The sequence below is a fragment of the Lissotriton helveticus genome, chromosome 12 (assembly GCF_964261635.1).
Source record: "Lissotriton helveticus chromosome 12, aLisHel1.1, whole genome shotgun sequence".
Lineage (NCBI taxonomy): Eukaryota > Metazoa > Chordata > Amphibia > Caudata > Salamandridae > Lissotriton > Lissotriton helveticus.
The window spans coordinates 98,208,381-98,233,034 of record NC_136073.1 but is presented as its reverse complement, the minus strand read 5'-3'; the positions used below and the strand labels follow the sequence as shown (position 1 = coordinate 98,233,034).

General features: G+C 44.7%; 1 protein-coding gene across 1 annotated transcript in view; it reads left to right on the top strand.

The window, feature by feature from the left end:
* The window catches only part of LOC144797938 (extracellular calcium-sensing receptor-like), a 202,033-nt gene that overhangs the window by 124,683 nt on the left and 52,696 nt on the right, over nt 1-24,654 (top strand). Inside the window, exon 6 of the mRNA XM_078668742.1 lies at nt 2,155-2,278. Within this exon, the coding sequence (XP_078524868.1) occupies nt 2,155-2,278 (124 nt within the window). The remainder of the gene's footprint in view (nt 1-2,154; nt 2,279-24,654) is intronic.

Sequence of the window (24,654 nt, the reverse complement as noted above, 5' to 3'; positions counted from 1 at the left end):
AATTGGCAGGACCTAAGCTCTTATAGGCCTATCTCCTGATTGAACTCAATTGTGAAAGTGGCAGGCAGAATTATTATGAACCGAATTGATGAGTGGGACCAGCTTAATATTGATTTTAGTCTTAGTCAGTATGGGTTCTGGGAAGGTATGCATACATTGGAGCAATGCCTGAATCTTAACCTGATGAAATCGAAATATGATGCGGCTAAGCAAGGTAAAATGTATTTAGCATTCATGGACCTGAGCAGCGCCTTTGGCTGAGTTAATCGGTCAAAGACTTTAGTTTTATTGGCAGATCTAGGAATGCCCCAAGCCCTGTTTAATTTCCTATGAGCTTTGCACACAAATATTGCTGCCTCCATTAGGTAAGGACAGGCGAGGGAATGTCCAGAAGATCTAGGTCTTCCCCGAGGGGTTAGGCATGTTTGCTTCTTGGCACCTCTTTTTTGTTTATCACTAAATGGAAGAAATGCCGAAGGCCAAAACTGTTTTTGTCCTGACTTTGCTATATACTGATGATGTGGTTCTGCTATAGGGGCTTTGTGGATCCGTTCGTTAAATTTAGAGACGATATTGACCTTGATACCAAGACTGAGAAAACCTATTATATGGTCTGTGGGAGGCAGTCCCCCAAAGTGAGGACTCTAACCATCAAAAGGAAGGTTATCTCAAGGGTCAGTGTTTTTCCATATTTGGGTGTCACCTTTGACCAACATAATAATTGGATTAATTAAGAATGTAGTGCCCTTTTTAAGTTAAGTTACTGATTGGTAGCAAGCCAATAGTTCCTTTGCTCCGAATCTACAGAATGAAATGTTTGCTGGTTCTTACCTATTGGGCCACCATATTGGACTATCACAATTGTGCGAGAATATACTTACAGCAGGAGGAGAATCAGTTGTGCAGGGAATTGCTTGCAAAGCTATTTTGTTCATAATGAACTAGGATTGGGGAATGATGAAGATTATGCAAAATTAGCCTCACTGCTTCGATGGGTATATGTTTGGAGTGGGGAACACACAATCTGTAATAGAGAAGTGATCCAAGACTGTTTGAAGTGTGGGCATAAAATCCCGTGGCTGTCTTACATCAAAAATGTAGTTTTTCAGTTGGGATGCCCTGAATTGTACCAAGCCTCCAGCTGTTCACCGTAAACGATGAGAAGACAATTAAAGAACTGTTTTTAAAACAGGCCTTGGAGAGGAGGGAATCCATGGCTTTGGAAAAGCAGATCTTGAGAGCCTTTAGGATCATTCAAACTAGAGAGAGCCTTGCAGCCTACCTCACTCTAATCAGAAATCTTTGGGAGAGATCTCTGCTCTCTAAATTTTGGTTGGGTGCAATATTATCCAGGCTATGTTTCTCCCCAGACAAAATGATCTAAACTCAAAACTGAATAGCCCTTGTATTAACAGTTCAACACACACCATGGAACTCTTACTTTTATTTGTGAAAAATAAATAAATTGACCTAAAGAAGATACTTTAATCCTATTTTACGTATAAGGGACTTTTGTCAATATAGGCCTGCCTTTCTCCATTTCCAGAAGCTTGCCGACCCTGACGTTCTAATTCCTGTTGGGTCTTGTATTTGAATGTTGCACTGAATACATGATCCATGTATTATGTTTTATTATCTAAATATTAGTCCCATCATTCAGACTTACAATGTGCCTTTATATGATCAAATTCTCTTTTACACAATTTTAATGGTTTATGTAATAACTTTGATCTTATCCTCTTTTTGCAGTGATATATGAGTTTTTATGACTATATTTTTGTATCTTGTACTTTTATGATTATTAATAATAATCGAATAAAGATATTGCATTCATATTTCAAAGCTAAAGAGTTTTACCATTGTGGTGTTTTATTTTCAATTAGTCCTATAAAAGTATTTTATTCCTTGACTGCTTTGAGGAAATCTGTTAGAGAACAATAGCATGATAGATATTTTGGGACTTGTGAAACTTTGAACTTGCAAATAGCATGGATGGATAGTGGCAAACATAAACGAAGGCAAGCTATATGTGTGGACCCTAAGGATATGTCCTCCTACAGTACATTTAAAAAATATTTGATGTTTTCCGGTATAAAGCATTATAAGCAATATATTGCCATAGAAACATTTTCTGTATGTGGTTATGTTTTTCAGGTCCCCATTTCAGTGTGTAGTCAAAGCTGCCTACCTGGGTTCAGAAAAGCTATGAAAGAAGGGAAGCCAGTTTGTTGCTTTCTATGTGTCCCTTGTCCTCAGGGTGAGATATCCAACCAGACGGGTAAATATATCTGCATTTTTGGTTCTTTACAATAATAAGTGACATGAATATTAGATCCAGTGAGAAAAGGTTTGCTTTTCAGCCCTAACAGGAAGGCACAACACTTCAGGAACCCTTGCACTTAATGCCTACGATTGTGATCCTGAATTATTTACTCCCTCCATTTCTAAGAAAGCTCTCATATGAATCCCTAATATAGAATTCAATATCTTCAAACTCAAAGACCTATACCATGTCCTAGAGCAATCCTTACGTTTCTAACAGAGTAAATAATTTAAAAGTCCACTGAAGCTGCCACTGATATCAGTTCTGTCTACTATCTGCCAGTTGCTTGCCTAAGCCATTCCAGGACTTCAGACAAAAATATTTCTCAAAGAACACATTTTTCTGCCACCCAGACTAAGGAGATCAGCCTTGCAAAAACTAGTTGATTATCTAAAAAGTTACATATAGAGGACTTGGCAGTGGTTGTCCGCAGGCACATAACTAATGCCCCCTCAGCATATTTGAGGCTAGAAAGTTAATACATAAATTAATGAAGGGACATGAAGGTCCATTCCTTTTACGAAATGGCAAAAGCAAGTTCTAAATCATCTCAATGCATAGACGTTTGCCCTTCTCAATCCTACGTATGCACTAGTGTTCCAACCCTCATGGGCAATTAAACATTTTAGATACCTTATAATCATTTAGGTTTTGTCATGTTATTTCTGAGAATGTCACATATAAGGTTTTTTCAAGGTATTATCAGAGTTCATTTGGCTGTATCCAACTAAATGTTCAAGTCGCTAGTTCCCAAGCTTTCCTGATTCAATCAAATATTACAAGACATGCATCACAAGGATTTAGAGGGACCTCCTCCCTGGAGCCAGAAAAGAAAATAAATTGGCAAGAAATGCTGTGATTCTGCAAAACTCTTGCAGAATAAAAAACAAGCAAAAGATGTCTGAGTTGCATTCTGCAATTATTATCCCCAGGGAGCCAACCCATGAGGCGGTATTGTTGAAGGGGAGGAGAGCCACGTTGTCACCCTCCCGAACCTCCAGAGCTTCAAAATTCCTGGGAACCCACCCCTGGGACATAGTGGTTTCTTTGCCTGCAGCGGCGCAGGCAGAGAAACCAGTGATTACTCTCACTTGGCAGGAGCATTTTTTATTTACTAGGAAGCAAGAGCAAACACCAAGTCCGCTCCCAGCTTGCCAGAGCTTTGAAAATGCTCCTGCTCTCTGGAAGTGGACTTTTGATCTGTTTCCCAGCACATAGTGATTTGGAAAGGGAAACAGATCAAATATTGCTGGAGGGAGCAGTATAAGTAGCTGATCCCTGTGGGGGGCAATGCTGGCTCCCCCTCAGCCACCAACAAGAGGATGGTGGGTTCCCTGGGTGAAAAGAAGGGCACCCACTTTCAGTGTTAGGGCCCCAGTGAATGGGGTCCCAAGGGTCAATATTGGCCCAGGGAGTGGGCTGAGTGTCCCCCTCCCCCTGAAAAGCAAGCTGGGCCTCAGGGAGTGGGGTCCTTGGGACCGCAATTGGCCTAGAGTGGGTCAGCCCTGTGCTCACTCCAAATAAGTATAATGCCGTACCCTTGGTGATGGAGTCACCAGAGCCAAAATTAACCCAGGAAGGGGCTGTGTGCCCCTCTCCCCTTAAGAATCACATTGGGCCCAGGGGGGTGTGTCCCCAGGGCCAAAGTTGGCCGGAGGATTAGGACCATGTGCCCTTCTACCCCTGAAAACCACGCTGGACCCTGGGAGGATGGGGTCTCTGGGGGATGAGGTCCCTGGGGCTGAAATCAGCCTTAGGAGCAATGTGCGCCTCCTCCCTTTTATTTAAAAGAGTGGCCAGGGAGGATGGGGTCCCCAGGACTCTGTCCTCTTTTTTTTAAAAAAACCCTGGGGATGTGTTACCCAGAGCCAGGCCTTCTGGTCAACCTTCGACCATGCATGGCCAATGGCCATGCATAGTATGTAATTGGGTACATGCCTAGGGCTGGCTGCAGCCAGTCTCAATGGCCAACCCCCTGCCAGGCATGACTGAAGGCCCTGAATAGTGTGGGATTAGATGTTCTTACTGTGAGTTTGCTACAGGGGCCTGGCCTGTTGTGGCCGACCCTCCACTCCTCACAGCTAAAAGCAGTGCACAGCATAGCTTCGAATAGTGGTGGGGGGATTGGCCACAGGGCCTGGCTGCAAGGGGTTTGATTTACGCATAAAAACATAATAACAAATTACTTTCATAAAAGACCTGGAACTTTAGAATTAAACGTTTTTTATTGAGCAGCAACATATCATTTAACACAGCTAGGCTGCCTACATCCAACGGCCGGCAGAGCAGAATTCAACAACGTTGAAACATAGCCATAGGGTCTACATCCCTGGGGGCGACCCGGCGAGAATAAACTAACGGCCAGATGGAGCAACCAGGTCTCGTACTGATACTGCATTTTATAGAAGAGAAAAAACAAACACTCACATGAAAACAGAAGCCCCCCACCCCCTCCAACCCCCCCACCATGGACCCCCTCCACCCCCCGCCTCCCCACTCCGCATCAGCCCTGCCTGTGCCTCCGCCTCTGCCCACTTCCGCTTCCCAGCCCGCACAGGACCCTCCCAATCTCCCTAGGAGCTCGCCCCCACCGGTTCCAAAGGAATAAGCTGCAGGATTTGCAAGAACTTGAGGCATGTTACCTCTCGCAAATCTCGCGATAGCAAGTGTATGAATGGTTCCCACAGCTCCGCATACGTCTCTCCCTTGCCATCCTCACAAAGCGAAAGCCTCTCCATACCCAGCAGTAGCCACAGCCGTCTAATCCAATCTCTCGGGTCAGGGGCATCAGGGGAGTGCCACTGCGCAAGGATGACTAGGCGCGCGGCCAATAGAGCTAGGACTATCTGCCTACCCCGCATGGAGCACAAGGGGAACGCTTTAGGGTGCGGAAGACCTAGCAGCACATACTCCGCGGCCCTGGGAAATATAATGCCAAATGCGTTGTCTATGTCATCCAGGACTGCCTGCCAATACCGCACCAGTTTGGGGCAGTGCCAGAGCAGATGCGTCAGGGTGCCCGTCGCACCACAGCCCCGCCAACAGAGACTCGGGCATTTGGGATCCCACGCGTGGATCCTAGCCGGGGTGTGATACCAGTAGTACACCATTTTGTAGGCCGATTCGGCCCCAGCTACATTAGTAGCGGTGTGGTGTGCGCGATTGTGCACCTTGTCCCATTCCTTGTGAGTCAGCGGGCGGCCCAACTCTGTCTCCCACCGAACCTGCGCCTTAGTGCGCTGTGTATGTGGCCGCGCAAGGATCAGTGCGTAAAGCTCAGAAATGATGTAGCGGTCATCCTTTTTACAGACAACCCAGCACTCCAGCTTCGTCATGGGGCGGGACATGTTAGCCACGTTAGAAGGTAGCGTGACCCAGTGAGTGACTTGCGAGTAGGGGAAGGCATCTGACTCAAGCAGATCAAAGTACTCTCGACGTAGAGAGGAGAACGGGATCAGCCCCATCAAATCAAAGAGGTGACCTGTTCTCTCCAGCGTTGAAACACTGGCGAAGCGCAGCCCGGGGGGAACTCCGGGTTGTCCACAATAGGCGTCAAAGGCGACGGGAAGGTGGTCCAACCCCGCTTGCGCGCCAGCCGATCCCAGGCGTCCAACGTTGGGAAGGTGACCGGTGATGAGTACAGGCCCCACGCCCTATGTTTACGTGGGAGCCACAGTTCGCGCCAAATATTGCGGCCTGCCACCGTCTGGTCCATAAATAGCCAGTGTTTGCTGGACAGTGGTCTATTCCACTCAAGGATGTAGCGCAGGCATGACGCTTGATAGTATGCCTCGATGCAGGGAAAACCCAGACCACCCTCGGCTCGGGGAGTCGTAACCCGGGCGAACGCCACCCGTGGACGCTTGTGATTCCACAGAAATGTGGTAAGCAGCCTCTGTAGTTTCTTCAGTGCCCCCGGCGGGGGGCGCAAGGGCAACATCTGAAAGAGGTAGAGGATGCGCAGGAGGATCGTCATCTTTATCGCCGCCAGTCGACCAAACCAGGCCAGCTGCAACCGGGACCAATCTGAGACGGACTTGGCTGTCTGTTCAAGCAGGAGCCTGTAGTTGAGGGAAACAGTCTGTGGTATTGTGGGAGCTAATCGAATTCCTAGGTATGGAATGTCCGTGTGGACCCATTGGAAGTTGAAGTCTTTCTGAAGATCCCAGACGTCCTCGGCTGGTACCGATATGTTGAGGATCTGGGATTTTTAAGGCAGTTGACCTTGAAGCCAGCCACCGACTCGAACTCCCGGACCTCGTGTGAGAGGTGCCGCAAAGAAGAATGAGGGTGGGTGAGCGAGAGGATCACATCGTCGGCGTAGAGACTCACCTTGTGTTCCTCTGCGCCAAAGCGAATCCCGTGGATGGCCGCGTTGTCTCGGAGGCGTTGAGCGAACGGCTCCATATAGAGCGCAAAGAGCAAGGGCGACAGGGGGCAACCCTGCCGCGTCCCGTGTGTGATGGGGAAGTGCTCCGACCGGCATCCATTGACCCTCACAGCCGCACTCGGGGAATCATAGAGGCAGGGCACCCAGTTGACATAGGTGTCCCCTAGCCCAAAGGTCTTTAGGACTGCGAACAGGTACGACCAGTCAACCCGGTCAAACACCTTCTCGGCGTCTATGGAGAGGAATAGGGCCTGCGTTCGGGAATGGTGCACCGAGTCCATTAGGTGTAGGAACCTCTTAGTGTTTTCACCCCCCTGTCGCGTGGGGACAAACCCCACCTGATCAGGCTCAATAACTCCATCCATGTAAGGGCTAAGGCGAGCTGCTAAGATACCCGAAAATAGCTTCATGTCAACATTGAGGAGAGAGATGGGGCGGTATGAGCTGCACTCCTTGGCATCCTTCCCCGCCTTGGGGATAACCGTGATCACTGCTTCTGCCATAGAGGGAGTTACTTTCCCTGTCTCCTTGAAGGAGTTAAAGAGGCACGTCAGGAAGGGCGCCAGCTCCCTGCAGAACGTCTTGTAAAAGATGGCCGAGAAGCCATCCGGCCCGAGGACTTGGCCGGCTTCAGGCGCGAGATTGCGGAGATGACCTCGTCAATGCGTATCTCCGCATCGAGATTAGCAGCCGAACTCGGGGAGAGAGGCGTGATCCCACAGGTCGCCAGGTAGGCCTGGACACGATCAGGCTCGGGCGGCTCACACGTATACAACGTGTGATAGAAGTGCTGAAAGGCCGCCGCCATGTGGTCGTCCGCCGTCTGCTCCTCTGCAGTCTCGTCCCGAATGGCCGGGATAGCCTCCTGCCCCCCTTATCGCCACTAAGATAGAACTTATGCCGTAAGCGCAAGAGTGTGTATTCCGCACGGTCAAGATCCAGGTGTTTGAGCATGCGCCTCTTCGACTCCAGTTCTCTCCAGACCCGCTGCGCTCCAGTGCGCTTATGGATCGCCTCCAGTCCCCGTACATCGCTCTCGAGCTCTTCCCGTTTCTCCCTGCAAAGTTTAGCTAGCTACGCCGAGACCGCTATGCAATAGCCCCTCACCACCAACTTAAGCGCTTCCCACACCGAGCTCAGCGGCATGTCATCCACTTCGTTAGTCGCGAGGTAGTGTGTGATCGTGTCTCGCAGGCGGGCAACTACTGATGCGGAATTGAGGAGAGAGTCGCCCAATCGCCAGCTCCCCGATGGTCGCTTGCACCCGCCCCCAGCCACCCGTACGGAAATGAGAGCATGATCGGATAGGGAGCGCGGGGCAATCTCCGCCGCAGAGAGCTGGGGCATGAGTGAGGTAGAAGCAAGGAAGTGGTCTAAACGTGCGTAGGTTTTGTGGGCCGCTGAGTAGTATGTGTAGTCGCACTCTAAAGGGTGCAGAGTACACCAAACATCATAGAGTCCCCCTTCCTGTAACCACAATAGCCCTCCCTTGGACATGGCCCCAGTCTGGTGCGAGCGGGCTTCCGATCTATCCAAGGACGGGTCCATGACCACATTCAGATCACCCCCCACCAGCACCCAGGGGTCAGGAGACGCTAGGGCATCCGCAAGCGATGAGGTCAGGAAGGATTCCTGCTGAACATTAGGAGCATACAGAGAGCCTACTGTAAGGCGGGTGTCGCCCCATTGAATCCTGACAGCTAGAAAGTGGCCCTTGATGTCGACCACCCGAGACAATATTTTGCAGTGCGCCTTAGCACTGATCAGAATCGCTACCCCTTGCTTCTTCGCAGCGCAAGAGGACCACATTTGTATTGGGAAGCGCCTATCTCTCATTCTCTTAGTGTCCTTGGAAAAGAGGTGCGTTTCCTGCAACAAGCAGATATCACTCTCCGCCCCCTCCAACAGCGACAGGATCACTGCACGCTTAACTGGGCTGTTGAGGCCCCGCACATTCAGACTAACAATTTTCAAATCATTCCCCATCATACCGGCAGAACACCGAAAGCTCTACTAAGGTGAAGCACACCACACATCGGCAGTAGATCGTGTAGCACTGAAATGGAGGCATTTAACAGCTGATGCAGAGTCCCCCTCCCCCCCAAACCACCCTGTCCCAACTCCCCCCCCTCTTCCCCTCGAAGAAAACCCCCCGTTACAAAAACCCCAACAACATGACTGGGCCCCCCGCACAATAGGCAAAAGGAGGGAACAATAGTCCGTCACAAAAGTCCAAAGGGCTGAGGGCATGGACTCTGCCCCTGATACAGGACAACTCCCTTGGCGGGCATGACAGTACGTTACCCATCCGAGTCCAGACGATAGTTCCCTCCGACACCAGCTGTCAGCCTGCAAAGGTCGAGCATGCGGAGACAGTAATCAGGAATCCTCCGGTGTCTCCGTCACCTTCGCCACAGAAGCCACGGCTGCCCTCCTCTCTTTCAAGCTAATGGACAGGTCCGGACCTGCAGGTTTTGCCGGTTTTCCCACTGTTTGCCATTCCGTGGATCGACGACGTCGTCTCGCAGGGGAGGATGAGGCCCCCGGCTGGGCATCAGATCCCTCCAGGCCCAGCAGCTCACGAGCCGCCTCCAAGGACTGCACCTGGATCAACTTGCCTTTCCATCTGCAGACCAGCCTGAAAGGATGCCCCCAAGAGTAGGGGACACCCTGCTCACGCAGGAAGGCGGTGACCTGCCGAAAATGTCTCTCCGCTTAGCCAGAGTGGACGCCGCCAAATCCTGATATAGCACCGGACGATGGTCACGGAACACGAGGGGAGTGTGATCGCGTGCCTTCCTCGGAATCCTTTCTTTAAGCTGAAAATCGTGGACGTCACCAGGATATCAGGGGGAGGTGCATTGGATCCACGCGGAAGGCCGACTCTGTGAACTCTGTCCATCTGGATCTCTCGGAAGTCTTCCTTCTGCAGGACGTGGCGGAAGAGGCCTTCGACGTACTCCGGCAGGTCCGTCCCCTCTCCTTTCCACGGGACTGCTCGAATCCTGATATTATTGCGGCGAGATCTATTCTCTAGATCCTCCGTGTGTGCCTGTAAGTCCAGGTTCTGTTCCGTGAGGCGCAGGACATCCTGCTGGAGCTGGTGTATGTCCTCGGCCGTCCCCAAGTCGTGCTCTTCCAGGGTGGCAACCCTGTCTCCAATGGCGTCGACGTCCCTGCGCACCTCCCTCAGATCTGATGCTAGCTGGGTCCGCAGCTCCTGGATGTCCTCCTTCATTGCTGCAAAGAGCTCCGGCATAAAGGCTTTGGTGGCAGGGGCATCACTGTCGTCCGATCACGGGGGCTTGTCAGCTACCGGCGTGGGTCACAGCGGTGAGCTCTTCGGGACCCCATCCTTCAGGGGCTTGTCCTTCTTCGGTCTGTTCGACGCCATGGTGCTTCCCCCTGTCCTCCGCACCAAAGCAATGGCCGGCGCGTGGCGCCTGTGGGCCTCTTCACGGGGCTATCCCAGCCTCCAAGGGAATCAGGCCAAGTCGTCTGCGGGTATGTCGTTCACGGCTCCGCCCCGCGCCTGTGGAGCGCCGGCACCGCTGCGTCACACCACCAGGCCAAGGCGTGCCGCCACCCGTCCGGGCAAGAGAAACACGGGCGCAGACTTGGGGCCCTTCGAATGATACAGGCCCGTGGTATCTCACTGACCGGGGGGCCAGTCAGCGGCGCGGCGCACTATGGCAGCAAGCGCCATGCACCACAGCGCAATCCATGAAGGCCGCCCCGCGAGCACCACCGGCACCAAACACGCTCTCCACGCAGCTTCCTGGGGCAGGACACCCCGTGTAGTTAAGCTTGTCACACCGGGGCACCGCTCACCTCCAGGTCCATGGGGCGATGGGTCTCCAGAGTGGGCCCTCCACGGCTCTCTTCCTCCCTCACCACGTCACACCTCGCCTCAGGCCCCTCGTGGTCAGCTTGAAGAGCTCTGGGCAGGGTCCGAACAGCGCTTTATGTCCGCACTTCCAGCGGGCCGGATAGTCGTGTATGCCCTGCAAATCTTCCGTGCAGTGGCCCGTCAGCACTCAGCGCAGCCCCGCTAGATCCGCAGAGCCCCCACGGGGGCCGCGTCTATTCCGGCCCACGGCGCCGGGGACTCTCGTAGTCACCTGCCGGAAGCGGGCTCCGGCAGCAGGAGGGCGCAACACATGGTCGCGCGCTGGTGAGAGGCCGCGCCCAGAATGCCTGCAACGCCGCTTCAGAACGGCTATTAACTCCGCGAAGGGTCCAGATGCCGGGCAGCAGCCGTGTGTCTCGAACGGAGACCTCTGTAGGGCGCAAAACAAAGCTGGAATCAAAGCGGCGCCGGAGGGACTGATCGAAACGTCTCACTCCGCCGCCATCTTGGCCACGCCCCTGAGACCTGGAACTTTAGAGGAAAAAAGCAAAGGTAATAGTAAGGTCATAGTTAGGGGTGATAAAAGGATTTTGTTTTGTTAAACCTTTGAAATTCACTCTAAAAACAAAAGGTTAAAGTTATGTTATAGTGAGATGAATCTGTCATAGACAACATTAATGGTTTGAACTGAAAAAACACAGAAATGATGTCGCTTGAGATGTCATCAGTGATGTCATAAATGATCTCATAGAACATGTCATTAGTGATGCAACATGCGTGGTCTTAAGCAGTGCATTGCGGGGTGCAAGTTATAGTTAGCGATGCTGACTATATCTGGTTAATTTTTAGTTATTTTTCTTCAAAGCATTAATGCTGTCACTGAGTAATTCACCTAACTATAACATTAATTTAGCCTTTGATTTTTTGTGTGAATGTACATATTTATATTTTACCCACTGCTGTTTGCCACTGGGTAGTTTTAGTTAGGTCAGCGTTTCCATAGGAAAGGATGTTTTGTGTTGCTAATAAATTTGACACTGTTTGATGAATCTCCCCTGTACTGGGGTGAATGTATGACATTGTTCTGCATTCTGTCCTTCAACTGTTGTTTTTGCATTTGTCACCCTGAGTTGGATGGGTATGCTCAGACATGAGTCCCGTGCTCTCCACACCACTGGAGTCAAGCTATCCTGGCTGATGACGGCTGATAGCCAGAAACCGGTCCTAGGATGCTTGATTCCGGTCCAGGGAAGACATGGCTTGGCAGTTCGGGCTGGACTATTCCCATCAGGCACAGGGTCAAGGCTGATTTGCATATGGCCATGTCTGAACTGGGGTGGTGTGGAGTGCAAAAAAACGATGGGTTTAGGCCCAGATCTCTGTACTGGGGTGAATGTATGATATTGTTCTGCATTCTGTCCATCAACTGTTGTTTTTGCATTTGTCACCCAGAGTGGGACGGGTATGCTCAGACGTGAGTCCCGTGCTCTCCACACCACTGGAGTCAAGCTATCTTGGCTGATGATGGCTGATAGCCAGAAACCTGTCCTAGGGTGCTTGATTACGGTCCAGGGAAGACATGGCTTGGCAGTTTGGGCTGGACTGTTCCCATGAGGCACAGGGTCAAGGCTGATTTGCATATGGCCATGTCTGAACTGGGGTGGTGTGGAGTGCAAAAAAACGATGGATTTAGGCCCAGATCTCTGTACTGGGGTGAATGTATGACATTGTTCTGCATTCTGTCCATCAACTGTGGTTTTTGCATTTGTCACCCTGAGTGGGACGGGTATGCTCAGATGTGAGTCCCGTGCTTTCCACACCACTGGAATCAAGCTATCCTGGCTGATGGCGGCTGATAGCCAGAAACCGGTCCTAGGATGCTTGATTCTGGTCCAGGGAAGACATGGCTTGGCAGTTCGGGCTGGACTGTTCCCATGAGGCACAGGGTCAAGGCTGATTTGCATATGGCCATGTCTGAACTGGGGTGGTGTGGAGTGCAAAAAAACAATGGATTTAGGCCCAGATCTCTATACTGGGGTGAATGTATGACATTGTTCTGCATTCTGTCCATCAACTGTTGTTTTTGCATTTGTCACCCCGAGTGGGATGGGTATGCTCAAACATGAGTCCCGTGCTCTTCACACCACTGGAGTCAAGCTATCCTGGCTGATGACGGCTGATAGCCAGAAACCGGTCTTAGGATGCTTGATTCCGGTCCAGGGAAGACATGGCTTGGCAGTTCGGGCTGGACTGTTCCCATGAGGCACAGGGTCAAGGTTGATTTTTATATGGCCATGTCTGAACTGGGTTGGTGTGGAGTGCAAAAAAACGATGGATTTAGGCCCAGATCTCTATACTGGGATGAATGTATGACATTGTTCTGCATTCTGTCCATCAACTGTTGTTTTTGCATTTGTCCCCCCGAGTGGGATGGGTATGCTCAGACATGAGTCCCGTGCTCTCCACACCACTGGAGTCAAGCTATCCTGGCTGATGACGGTTGATAGCCAAAAACCGGTCTTAGGATGCTTGATTCCGGTCCAGGGAAGACATAGCTTGGCAGTTCAGGCTGGACTGTTCCCATGAGGCACAGGGTCAAGGTTGATTTGCATATGGCCATGTCTGAACTCGGGTGGTGTGGAGTGCAAAGGAACTATGGATTTAGGCCTAGATCTCTGTATTGGGGTGAATGTATGCCATTGTTCTGCATTCTGTCCATCAACTGTTGTTTTTGCAGTTCAGGGTGCACAGCATATCCATGAGAATCTGCACAGGCACGGTCAAAACAGGAAGGCCAGTGGGCAGGGCAAAGTGCTGAGCGAGTACATGAGAGGCTGCACAGGGAATAGTCCAACACAGCAAAGAGCAACAAGGCCAGTGTCCAGGGCAAAGGGCAGAGTGAGTACATGAGAGGCTGCACAGGCAAGGTCAAAACAGGAAGGCAAGTGGCCAGTTCAAGGTGCACTGGATATCCATGAGAATCTGCCCAGGCAAGGTGAAAACAGGAAGGCCAGTGGGCAGGGCAAAGTGCAGAGTGAGTACATGAGAGGCTGCACAGGGAAAAGTCCAACACAGCAAAGAGCAACAAGGCCAGTGTCCAGGGCAAAGTGCAGAGCGAGTACATGAGAGGCTGCACAGGCAAGGTCAAAACAGGAAGGTCAGTGGCCAGGTAAGGGTGCACATCATATCCATGAGAATCAGCACAGGCAAATGCAAAACAGGAAGGCCAGTGGGCAGGGCAAAGTGCAGAGCCAATACATGAGAATCTGCACATGGAATGTGTGCGACTGTACCCTTCCAGGGTAATCAACACATTCAGGGGTGTGTCATGGGGCAGTACAGGCCCACCTGTGTGAGAGACAGGTGTGTGAGGGGGGCTACCACTCAGACTTGGCTGTCAGGTGGACTGGGAGATGGCTGTGTGTCGGGGACAGTAGGAGCACTGGACTGGGGAGAGCGTGGACCATGTGAGGTAGTGCAATCAGTGGCTTGGCAAGCCAGAGGGCTGCTTGGACCAGGTGGTGTAGTGGCACGTGGAGGCGGGGTCGTGCAGATGTGAGACACAGTGTGGCTGGGAGATTGTGGAGGGGTGCCCTTCCAATTTTTTGGGAGTCTAAATGATTTCACTGTCTTGGTAGCAGTGGGATGTGGGGCGGACACAACAGGCACACTCTCCACCAAAGCTGCATCAGGTGCAGACGCTGGCACTCCCTCTAAGAATGTGCTGGATCCAGCAGAATGCTTCCCCTGGCCTCGCCTTTGACCCTCCATTCCCTGTTTGCCAGGTTTGACCCCCTACAGTGCCCTCCTTCCCCTGCTTCACTGGACTTGGAATGGGAGTGGAGGTGGTTGGGGAATGTGCCTCAGAGCCCTTCTTAAGTGTACCCTTGTCATGCACCACCTCCTCCGTGGGCACAGAAACTGCATGCCTCTCTTTGCGAGATGCTTTAGGGACAGGAGAGTCTTTAGCTGGGGATGCCTCTGAGGCATGGGAGCCTGAGGTCTACTTCTTAGCTTTTTGGGCCTTGATTTTGCCTGACAGGCTTTTGTCTTTGCACTCTGGGGTGGCTTTGCTCTTCTGTGGGGATGGTGTCTGTGGGCGGGACTGCTTGGGTTGTTGCTGCTGTGTTGTTCGTGTACTGTATCGTGACTGTGTTGTATGTGAACCATGGTCACTATCATCAGACGTGGCCACAACCTAGGGGGTGAACAACGCCCCCAGAGCAGGATTGGGAATATGTGCCTGTTGACATCTCATATGGCATCACTGATGACATCATCCACCTAGAGAGTCTCTCATCTCACTCACGGGCCCATAGAATCCTCTCATTTACCCACTCACAACTTCACTGAACTACTGACATTGGTGCATGGATGATTGAAGGAGTGTATGAGTGGTGCATGGATGATTGAATGAGTGCAAGAGTGGTGCATGGATAATTGAATGAGTGTCTTAGTGCTGCACAGATGTAAGAATGAGTGGATGATTTGGGTATGGATGAATGCATGCATGTATGAGCAGTGTATGGCTGATCCAATGAGTGCATAGGTGGTGCATAAATGAATAGGTGCATGAGTGGTGTGTGGATGATTAATTGAGTGCATGTGTGGTGAATGGATGTTAGTATGAGTACATGAGCAACACAAGCATGATTGAATTCATGCATGTGTAGTGTATGGATGACTGAATAAGTGTATAAGTGGTGAATGAATGAATGAATGTAGTAGTTTTATAGAGTGCACATTACCCGAAGGATAGGCTTGTTGATCTTCAAATGAGTGCAAGAGTGGTACATGGATGATTGAATGAATGCTTGAGTGGTGCATGGATGTTAGTTTGAGTACATGAGTGGTGCATGTCTCATTGAATTAGTGCACACGCTAGTATATGGATGATTGCATGAGTGCATGAGTGGTACATAGATAATTGAATTAGTGCATGAGTGCTGCACGATTGATTGAAGGATTGCATGGGCACTGAGCAGTACTTGGATGATTGAATGAGTACATAAATGGTACATGTATGATTGAATGAGTGCATGAGTGGTACATGGATATTACTATGAGTATATGAGTGGTGCATGGATGTTCGACTGTCTGCATGAGTGGTACTTGGATGATTGTACAAGAGTGGTGTATGGATTATTCAATGAGTGCATTAGTCATGCATGGATGTAAGAATGAGTGAATAAGTGAGGTATGAGTGGGACATGCATGATTGAATGAGTACATGACTGGTGAACAGATTATTGAATGAAGGCATAAGTTGGAGTAAACCGATTTTACACATAGAATTTTGCTGCACTCCATCCACCCTGCAAAACAATAATACAAAATATGTTAGAATGTCCTCTTCAAAATTGCAAAATTATACTAATATATGTTACGTATACTTTTACATTGTAATACAACACACCCCCCAAAAATTCCTTTTTACTGTTCTCAGCTTTCATACTTCACCATAAACAGTGTTCTTTATGAAGTATCGACAAACAGTGGGGATGAAAACTTTTGTAGACACCTAACTATTTTTCTAATATTGCAGTTTTAGAAACAGATTTCTCTAAAGTGTCAAATTTTGATTGCAGTTTTTCTGTGAGTGGTACTGTAACTCCTTGATGTTCTGCTTTATCAGTTGCTGTAATTTCTATAATGTCTTCCTTTTCCAGTTGTAGTAATTATTCATTGAATTCTGAACACTGTTGAAGGGTTAGAATCAAACAAACTGTAGATGTGTCTTCTTTAATAAAATTATACATTAGTTGAGTAGCTGTAACATTACATGGAAATAGATTTTTTATAAAATGGCTTTCTATTGCACTTTTTCTTTTATTGCGAGAACTCCCACTCTTATGTCCTTGCCTATATGTCCATATTGCACATCTGATGCTTGGCACATACTTTTCTTTGAATTGAATTTTTTTTTAAACAGGTCCTGTGACTGGTATTAGTTTTAGCAGGTCTCCAAAACACTATCATGTGATTTCCAACAAAAAGTATGTTCTAGTTAGTTTATAAAATCTGCTGCATTCTTAGATGTATAAAAGCTACTATTAGGTTCAACACCATGCTCACTTTGATAATAATTAAAATCTTCCATGTCTTTAATACTCTTGCAACCTCATGACAAGCATCACCAGATATTTTTTTGCATTCCAATTTGTTCTCATGTTCAACAAGTAGCAGTAATATTCAATGAAGAGTAGCTCCTATATTAATATGTACAGCTAAGCCTGTTGGTGCAGATACTACACATGATAAATTAGAATCTGGATTTAACGTGTAAGGGGCATATTACCAAGAACCTCGTTAAATTATCGCCGCTTTAGCGGCAGGAAACTGCAGCTAAAACGGCGATAATGGGCTTGCTAATATGCGTTATAGAATTCCAATAGAAGCCCAGGTTAGATGTAAAGGATTTATGCATCGTAGTACGTGTTTATATGTAGAACATTTGCACTCTGTTTTCTCACGCAGGAATCCATGTTCTACTTTATCTTTTATTTCATCAAAAGATAATTCTGATCTGTATTGAGTTGTATTATTTGTGAAAAATCCGCAGATTCTTGTCTTGTTATGTTAGCAAGCACTTGTAGAGCGCACGTACACCCTAGGGTTTAATGGCGCTAAAACTGAAAAATTTGCAGCCGAGATTCCAGGCATAGGCTTGCTTGAATAACCATGTTTTTAAACCCTTCCTGAAGCTAAGAAGATTATCGCATCTTCTGAGCGTCGGGGAGAGTGAATTCCAGAGCTTGGGAGCCAAGTGGGAAAAGCGGCAGCCTCCCTGACATTCAAGTCTGAAAGACGAAGTAGTAAGCAGGAAGTGGTGGGCTGAGCGGAGGCTGCGCTGAGGAGTATATTTGGTAATCATACTGCGGATGAATCTGGGGCTTTTGCCGTGCAGGGCCTTGAAGGCTAGGCAGCAGGTCTTGAAGGTTACTCGTTGGGAAATTGGGAGCCTGTGGAGTTGTGCCAGGCCAGGTCTGGCTGACTGCCACTTGGGTTATTTATGAATCAGTCTGACAGCCTGGTTCTGGACCATTTGAAGTCTTTTTTGTCTTGCTTGATGCATTGCATTCTCCACCACACTCATAGCTATTGCACCTACATTTTGAATGATTGCCTCTTCAAGAGCTTCTTGAATTGCAGATGCTGAACTTTGGCTGCTCTAAGAACTCTCTCTTGCTATCTCTGCAGCAATTGTTTCTTCCTATACAATCTCTTGTCTCAACATTTGACGATACACTTGTCACTCAATGGTGTCTTTTACAGCATTGAATGAGTATTGATAGCACTCAAAGTGTCTATGTAACTCAGATTCAGTGTGCCATGGCTTGAACAACTGCAACAGGGCTAAATAGAAAAACTCTCTTTTCTCCGGACTTTAACAACTTAGCTTTCCATGGTTTCCTTTGTTCATACTGACCAAACATATTTCACATCCAAGGACAGCAAATCTTCCTTCTTCTATGTTTTCACAGAAATTACTTCTATATGTATAATGTTGAAGTACTTGATATAGGCACATCCTTTCAAGAAGAAGATGGTACGTATCCAGCATGTTAGTCGAATGCCTGTATTCTCAGGCTTGAATTCTGCAATGTACTGTATTTCAGTAAAAGACTATAATACTTTATTGTGACTGTTAGCAAGCCCTAAACTTACCCACATAACTCCTCTTGATTTAGAAAACAAACTAGATGAGCTTAACCTGTATAAGTATTTATAAGAGCCTATTTCTCTGTGGGAAATCATTTTTAAACTAAAACTGTACAATTTCTATGTAAGACTCTTTTCTGCTGAAATCTCCTCCCACATCTCCTTCATCTCTGTCTTCTCTGACTTCATTATATAAGAAGTGATGTAGCTAGCAACAGCAATTGAGAAGTCTGCAACAAACTGTATATCCATATTCGCATTCCACATCTTCAAAATCACAGGATTGCCGTCATTGAGGTTTTGGAAGCTTTTGCTCGTCTGAGGTTGTATGTGTTCCTCTGTAATTTCCATGTGAGAGTTTGCCTGACTTCAGACAAAAAGCTGTTAACTCTTACTTCTAAGATTACAAGTTGTGGGAATCCAAAACAACATGTGGTATAAATGTTCCTTACAATCTGTATTTTCTATGACAGTATTTCTCACACCTATGATTTTGGAATTGTAGAATTTGTTGTCTTAAAATGTTGTCACCACTCTTCTTTGGAGTCACAAACTGCTCTATGAAAAACAATACAGACTCATCAGCGTCTGTTCTAAACTTTGGAGCATCGTTTACCCATAAAGGCATATGAATATGTGGAGAACCTCTGGCTTGGTATTCTTTGCACAGAAAGAAATCAGTCACTTCACCGAGAGGTGAATTTGATTTATTGCAGATAAAAGCCATCATGGCTTGAAATATGTGGTTAAAATATCTGCAAACATTTGCTTGGTCCACTGAGCAGAATTCTCCTAGTTTCTTCAAATTAATTTGAATTTGCCTTTTGCAAGAATTGTAGGTGGTCATCACATGGATACTCATCACAACTGAGTTTTAGACACCATGTAGGCACTAATAGGTTTTTCAACATGAGTTTGAGCTCACTGTGACAATGTTACCACTGTTTGTTAGTTCCATGTTGACATGCCATTAGATTAATAAAGTTGTATTGATTTTTCTCCATAAATTTTCTTGCTGATAAATTTTGAAGATTCACACCTCTTTTCAAAATGTGATTGATGGCATAAGACAATGCAGACAAGTCACTTTCATATAGTAGATGAAACAAATAAGGAATACCTTGACAAAATCAAGGGTCCACTGAATAAAGTCTTGTGGATTTATACTTGGCCGCTGGTATTTGTACATGCTGATCGTCATACCTACCACCTATTCCATTAGGAAAGAGATGTGGGAAACAGCAAGCTTCTAAACTTTTTCCCATACACCTAAAGGAGCTCCTTTTCCTTTTATTAGTTGATATAGATCAATAGCATCACCAACAATTTCTTCAGAATGTGGAGGATGGATACTATAATATTAATAAATATGCTCTAATCTGGATTGATCCACTTTTTCTATCTGACCTGTCGCTGGTGAAGTGTTGCCCTCTAGATGTGTTATATCTTGAAGAATATCTACATTTTAGTAATATATGTTATTTTGTACATTGCCTTTTTAACTTTAGTAACATCTACTAACTTTTGCCATATCTATTTCTCTTCAAAGTGACACCATTTACTAGAATTATAAGTCCCTCTTTCAAATTTCTCTGTACCACTATAGTTTTAATATTTTAAAATCTACTGCCAAGTATTCAACTCTACCTTTCAGACCTTTCTGGAGCTTAGTTTGTGTTAATTTCCCTTTCTTTGGCTCAGTATTAACTATAGTTTGGAACAGATGTATATATTGTATTAAAATGGATTCAGAAACATTCAAACATTTAAGTACTTCTGGAATAGGTACTAATTCTAAGTTTCAGTTGAATTTTATTGAGCAATTTTTTATGAACAAATAAACATAGAAAAGAGGACAATGAGAGGACACAGGGGTTCAATTTAAGGTATACAGTTCAGGTACATAGAGTCCTGAACGGTTGATAGTGACCTGAGGGTCTAGATTACAAAGCAAAATCCAGGTAGCAGATGGTAAGTGAGAGCAAAACCACATAAGGAGATTTGATAAACCCATAGGATCTGTGATGTCGCATAACATTAACTGATAGAAGTAAAGTAAAAGAAGCAAGATAAAAGGGAAAAGGATGGGCACTAGTAGGTATAGAGACAAAACACATGAATCAGCATGTAAAATCCAAGGAGGCCCTAATGTATATAAGTGCAGATGCATTACATATGCTCCACTCAATCCAAGAGTTCAGTTCAGGGTTTTGGGAGGAGGTGATATCAGATCTGAATAGCTCTCATATGTGTACCCGTGCGATAGAAGGAAAATGCAAAGGAGTACAGGGGGTGGGAAATAGAGAATCACAGTGGTTTGGAAGTGGCAAAATAGTTATCAAGGAATTTCCAGATAGATATATTGTATATAATCCACAGGGAGATTTGTAATAAAGTGTTATTTGCCCCTCTAAGAAAAGAAATCCAGTTTATCCAAGGGGCAGAAGGAGGTGGCGGCTGTGTTCTTCCAGTTAGGTAAAATAGATTTGCAGGCCGCAGTAAGAAGGATATCAATTAATAGACTGTTGTTGCGGGATCTAATGTTCAGATCTAAAAATCCCTTGAATAGTGTTAAAAATGATCGCTCAAGAGGGATTCCGCAGATAGAGTGAATAAAGCTAAACACTGAACCCCAAAAAGGACTGACCGCTCAGCAGTAAAAGAGAAGGGGAGGGAGATCACCCATAGGGTAATCACAGTGTCAGCAATTTGGAGTCTCTGTTTAGGAGAGTTTGTGGAGGAGTGCTAGGGTCCAGAAGGTCCTGTGTGGTAATGAGAATTTCTTCTGTGCAAGGGAGGGGGATATTTTATAAGAGACCACTGACCTCCTTGTTGATGCCCAGATTGTGATGTTATCATTTCGTTGGGGTCCCATTTAGCTTGGAGTCTCGAGGATGCGGTGGAGTACTTCAGTTTTATAAGATGGAAGAGCTTGCAGGCCTGGTGGCTGGATTTATTTAAGGGTAGGATGATCCTGATGAGGGGAGCGTTGTTGTTTGAAAGCTTTTGTTTGAAAGAGCAACTTAAGCTTCAACAAATTTAAGTTTTGAAGGTTGAAGTGCTTTTTGAATACTTTAAAGGATAGCGGATTTTGGGAGGGCCCTAGGTCTTTCAGGAAGTGAATGCCCTTAGAAGCCCAGTAAGACCAGCAGCCTTGGATTCAAATTTTAGAGTTGTTCCAAAGGGAGGTCATATTCAAGTTAGAGATCAGGATTTCTAGGTTTTAATCGATTTTTAAGAGCCTTCTTTTGGTGCTGTGGAAAATATATTTACTCAAGGATTATGGTTTGGTGTTGCTGGATAGAAGAGAGATTGGGTGAACCTCTCCTAGGAGCTCCCTTTCTACCAAATTATAATTGTTTACCATCCAGCACTTTCCTCGAGTATAGTTGGATTTGAGTTGGAATAGTACATTATTATGGATTGTTATCCAGCACTTTCCCTGAGTTTAGTTGCATTTGGAGTTGGAATAGTAAATTATCATGGTTTACTATCCAGCCCTTCCTCTGATTTTAATTGGAGTTAGAATACTAAATGACTATGGTTTACTATCCAGCACTTACCCTGAGTTTAGTTGGAGTTGGAATAGTAAATTATTATGGGTACTACCCAGCACTTTCCCTGCGATTAGTTGGATTTGGAGTTGGAATAGTAAATTATTATGGTTTACTATCCAGCACTTTTCCTGGGTTTGTTTTGAGTTGGAGTGAGTTGGAATAGTAAATCATTATGGTTTATTATACAGCAGTTTTGTTGAGTATAGTTATTTTTGTTGTTGAGATAGTACTTTTTGGGGGGTATTATTCTGCTTTTTGTCAGAGTTCATTTTATCTGGAAGTTAGTAATACATGTTTTAATTATCTATTATGTATAATTATTTTGTACATTTTATCAGTATATTGTAATAAGTAAATAGATATATGTTAGTTATTCTTTTCAACACTTGTTTTGTGAAACATTGATATTTTCATTCACAAATAAATTATTTGTATTTCTTTGGGATAGAAAATGGATTGTAATATTCAAACTATAACATATTTGTAACATTCATTTTTCATGTATAATACAAACAAATAATATATTTTATATATACATTTTGTTTTACACTTTTGAAAAATAGTAAAAACATTTGTAACATAGTCATATAATAGTAAAAGCTAAATATTTTTTTTATTCATAAACAGTTTTATTAACAGGTAATAACAGGTTTATTATTTTTTTCTACCAAAAACATTTTTATAAAACATTTAATATAATTGTATTACTTTAGAAAATTGTATAATATGTATTTGAGAAGGTTATATTTTATTATTTAGTATATTGAATATTATTTAAAAAAAATATTTAATAAGTTCAATCATTTTTCGTCCATTTACACTGTATGAAATAAACATATATTTTAATATTCATTAAATATTATATTTTAGCTTCAATGGATAATATAACAGTTTATGTATATCGTATATGTTTTTAAATGTATTTTAAACATTTGGAAACAACAGTGCAATACATAACGTTGTACATAATAATTTAAAGATTTGTTTTCTATATTTTCTATTGTTTTATATGGGAATTTAGTTTTTTTATTTCAATTATGCGGCCATTTTGTTCTTTTTTTCTCACTTTTTTTCCTATTGGTTTCTTTTTTAGGTCACAGACCTCGCTGTTGGGAGCTGCTTCTCGCCCGTTCGGGTAAGTTTAATTTTATATACTTTTAACTAGTTTTAGGGAAGGGGTAAGGTAGTAGTAGTGTAAATAGATTTGTTAGGGTGTTATTTCATTGTTTTTGTTGTTGTTAGGTGTTGTATTGGTAGTTTAGTGTTTTATGTGTTCGACGTAGTGTTGGGTATAATTAGAATGTTATGTAGTGTTGGTTATGTGTTTATTAAATGTATCATTGTTTATTTAATGTTGATGTTAGTGCTTGTGGGTTTGTATTTGTGTTGTGGGTGGGTGTCGTTTTTTTATTTACAGGTTTTGTCTTTGGTGAACTGATGGATTGGCAGGTGAATTTTTTTTTCAGTAAAGGAAAATGTAATTTCTTGTTTGATAACAAGTTACTTTACATTTCCTTTTTTTCCCGGTCTGTTGGAGCTATTTCTGTTTTTGTTTTTGGGCTATGTTATCTAATGGATTCATATTTAATTGGTTTGCTAAGGATTTTATCGTTTTTGAGGATATTCTACTGCTACATAACTGCAAAACATTTTTTTTTACTATGGGTGGGAAATGTATCTCTTTTTTCATTGTTTCTTTTTGTATTCAATATTTATAGTATGTCATAATTTAGTGTAATATTAAAAATTTTATGACATAATTATAACTATTAATTAAAAAAAATATGTTGTTTATATGTTTTATAGTTGTAAGATTTAAATGATGTTTACTATTTTGTTTAGTTTAAAGAATTGATTTAGCAATTATGTCTAGGAATTTTATACCTTGTGTAGTTGGATACAACTTAGTTTTATGTTGCAGCTATTCGTACATGGTTTTAGTTTGTTTGCTTAGTTACGGGCCATTTTACCTAGTGATTGTTCTAGTCTGAGTTCTTGGTAGCTCTGTTCTTTTTTAATTGCTTCAATGAGTTTGTGAAGTGTTGGTTGTCCCCTTCCTATTGTGGCTCGGAAGGCATTATGCTATCTTTCCTTCACGTTGTTTGTTTTGGCTTTTCGAGCCACAGTACTAGTGTATACGTTCTACCAGGGAATATTAAAATTATTATTATATACAATGTACTTAAATTAGTGTTGCTTTACTTTTTTTGATGGTATGTGTTGATGGTCATTGTTTATTCACTGTTATATTTTCTGTTGGTATGAAATCAAAATATTCATGTTATTAAAATTTTACATATATTTTTAATTACATTGCATCATTTTGTATTTAGTAGTAAGACAATTAATACTTACTGATTGTAGCTGATGAATTTAATTTCCTGGATGTTTTTTGTTGATGCAGTTTGCAGAAGCTGAGAAGAGAAAAAGTATTTTTTAGTTAAAATTGTTATTTCATTTAATTTAGTGTTTGTTGTTTTGTTTTATTTGTTAGTTCCTTTAGACACTTACTTTGTTTGATGTTTATAATTAATGTAGATTTTGTAGTTTTCTTTGAAGTTGTCTGTTGTCACCATTTTTGGTGCAGTTGTATTGAAGTGTAAGCTGTGAGTTAAAGAGAAAAGGTTATATTTTTAGTTTATCAGATTTTTTAAATGTATGAACACACATATGAAGCTAAAGAATAGCAAATCTTTAATGGCCATGCTTAACAAATTGCTATTTAAGAGTTGCAAATCTTTACTGCATGTAGGAATTGCTGAATAAATGTATATTATTTTGTTATTAATTCCTGTGGGTGTAGAGGGTAATAGGAATCAATTGGAAACTATTCGTAGTGTGATAGTACCTATTTATCTTTTGCGTTTTGAGT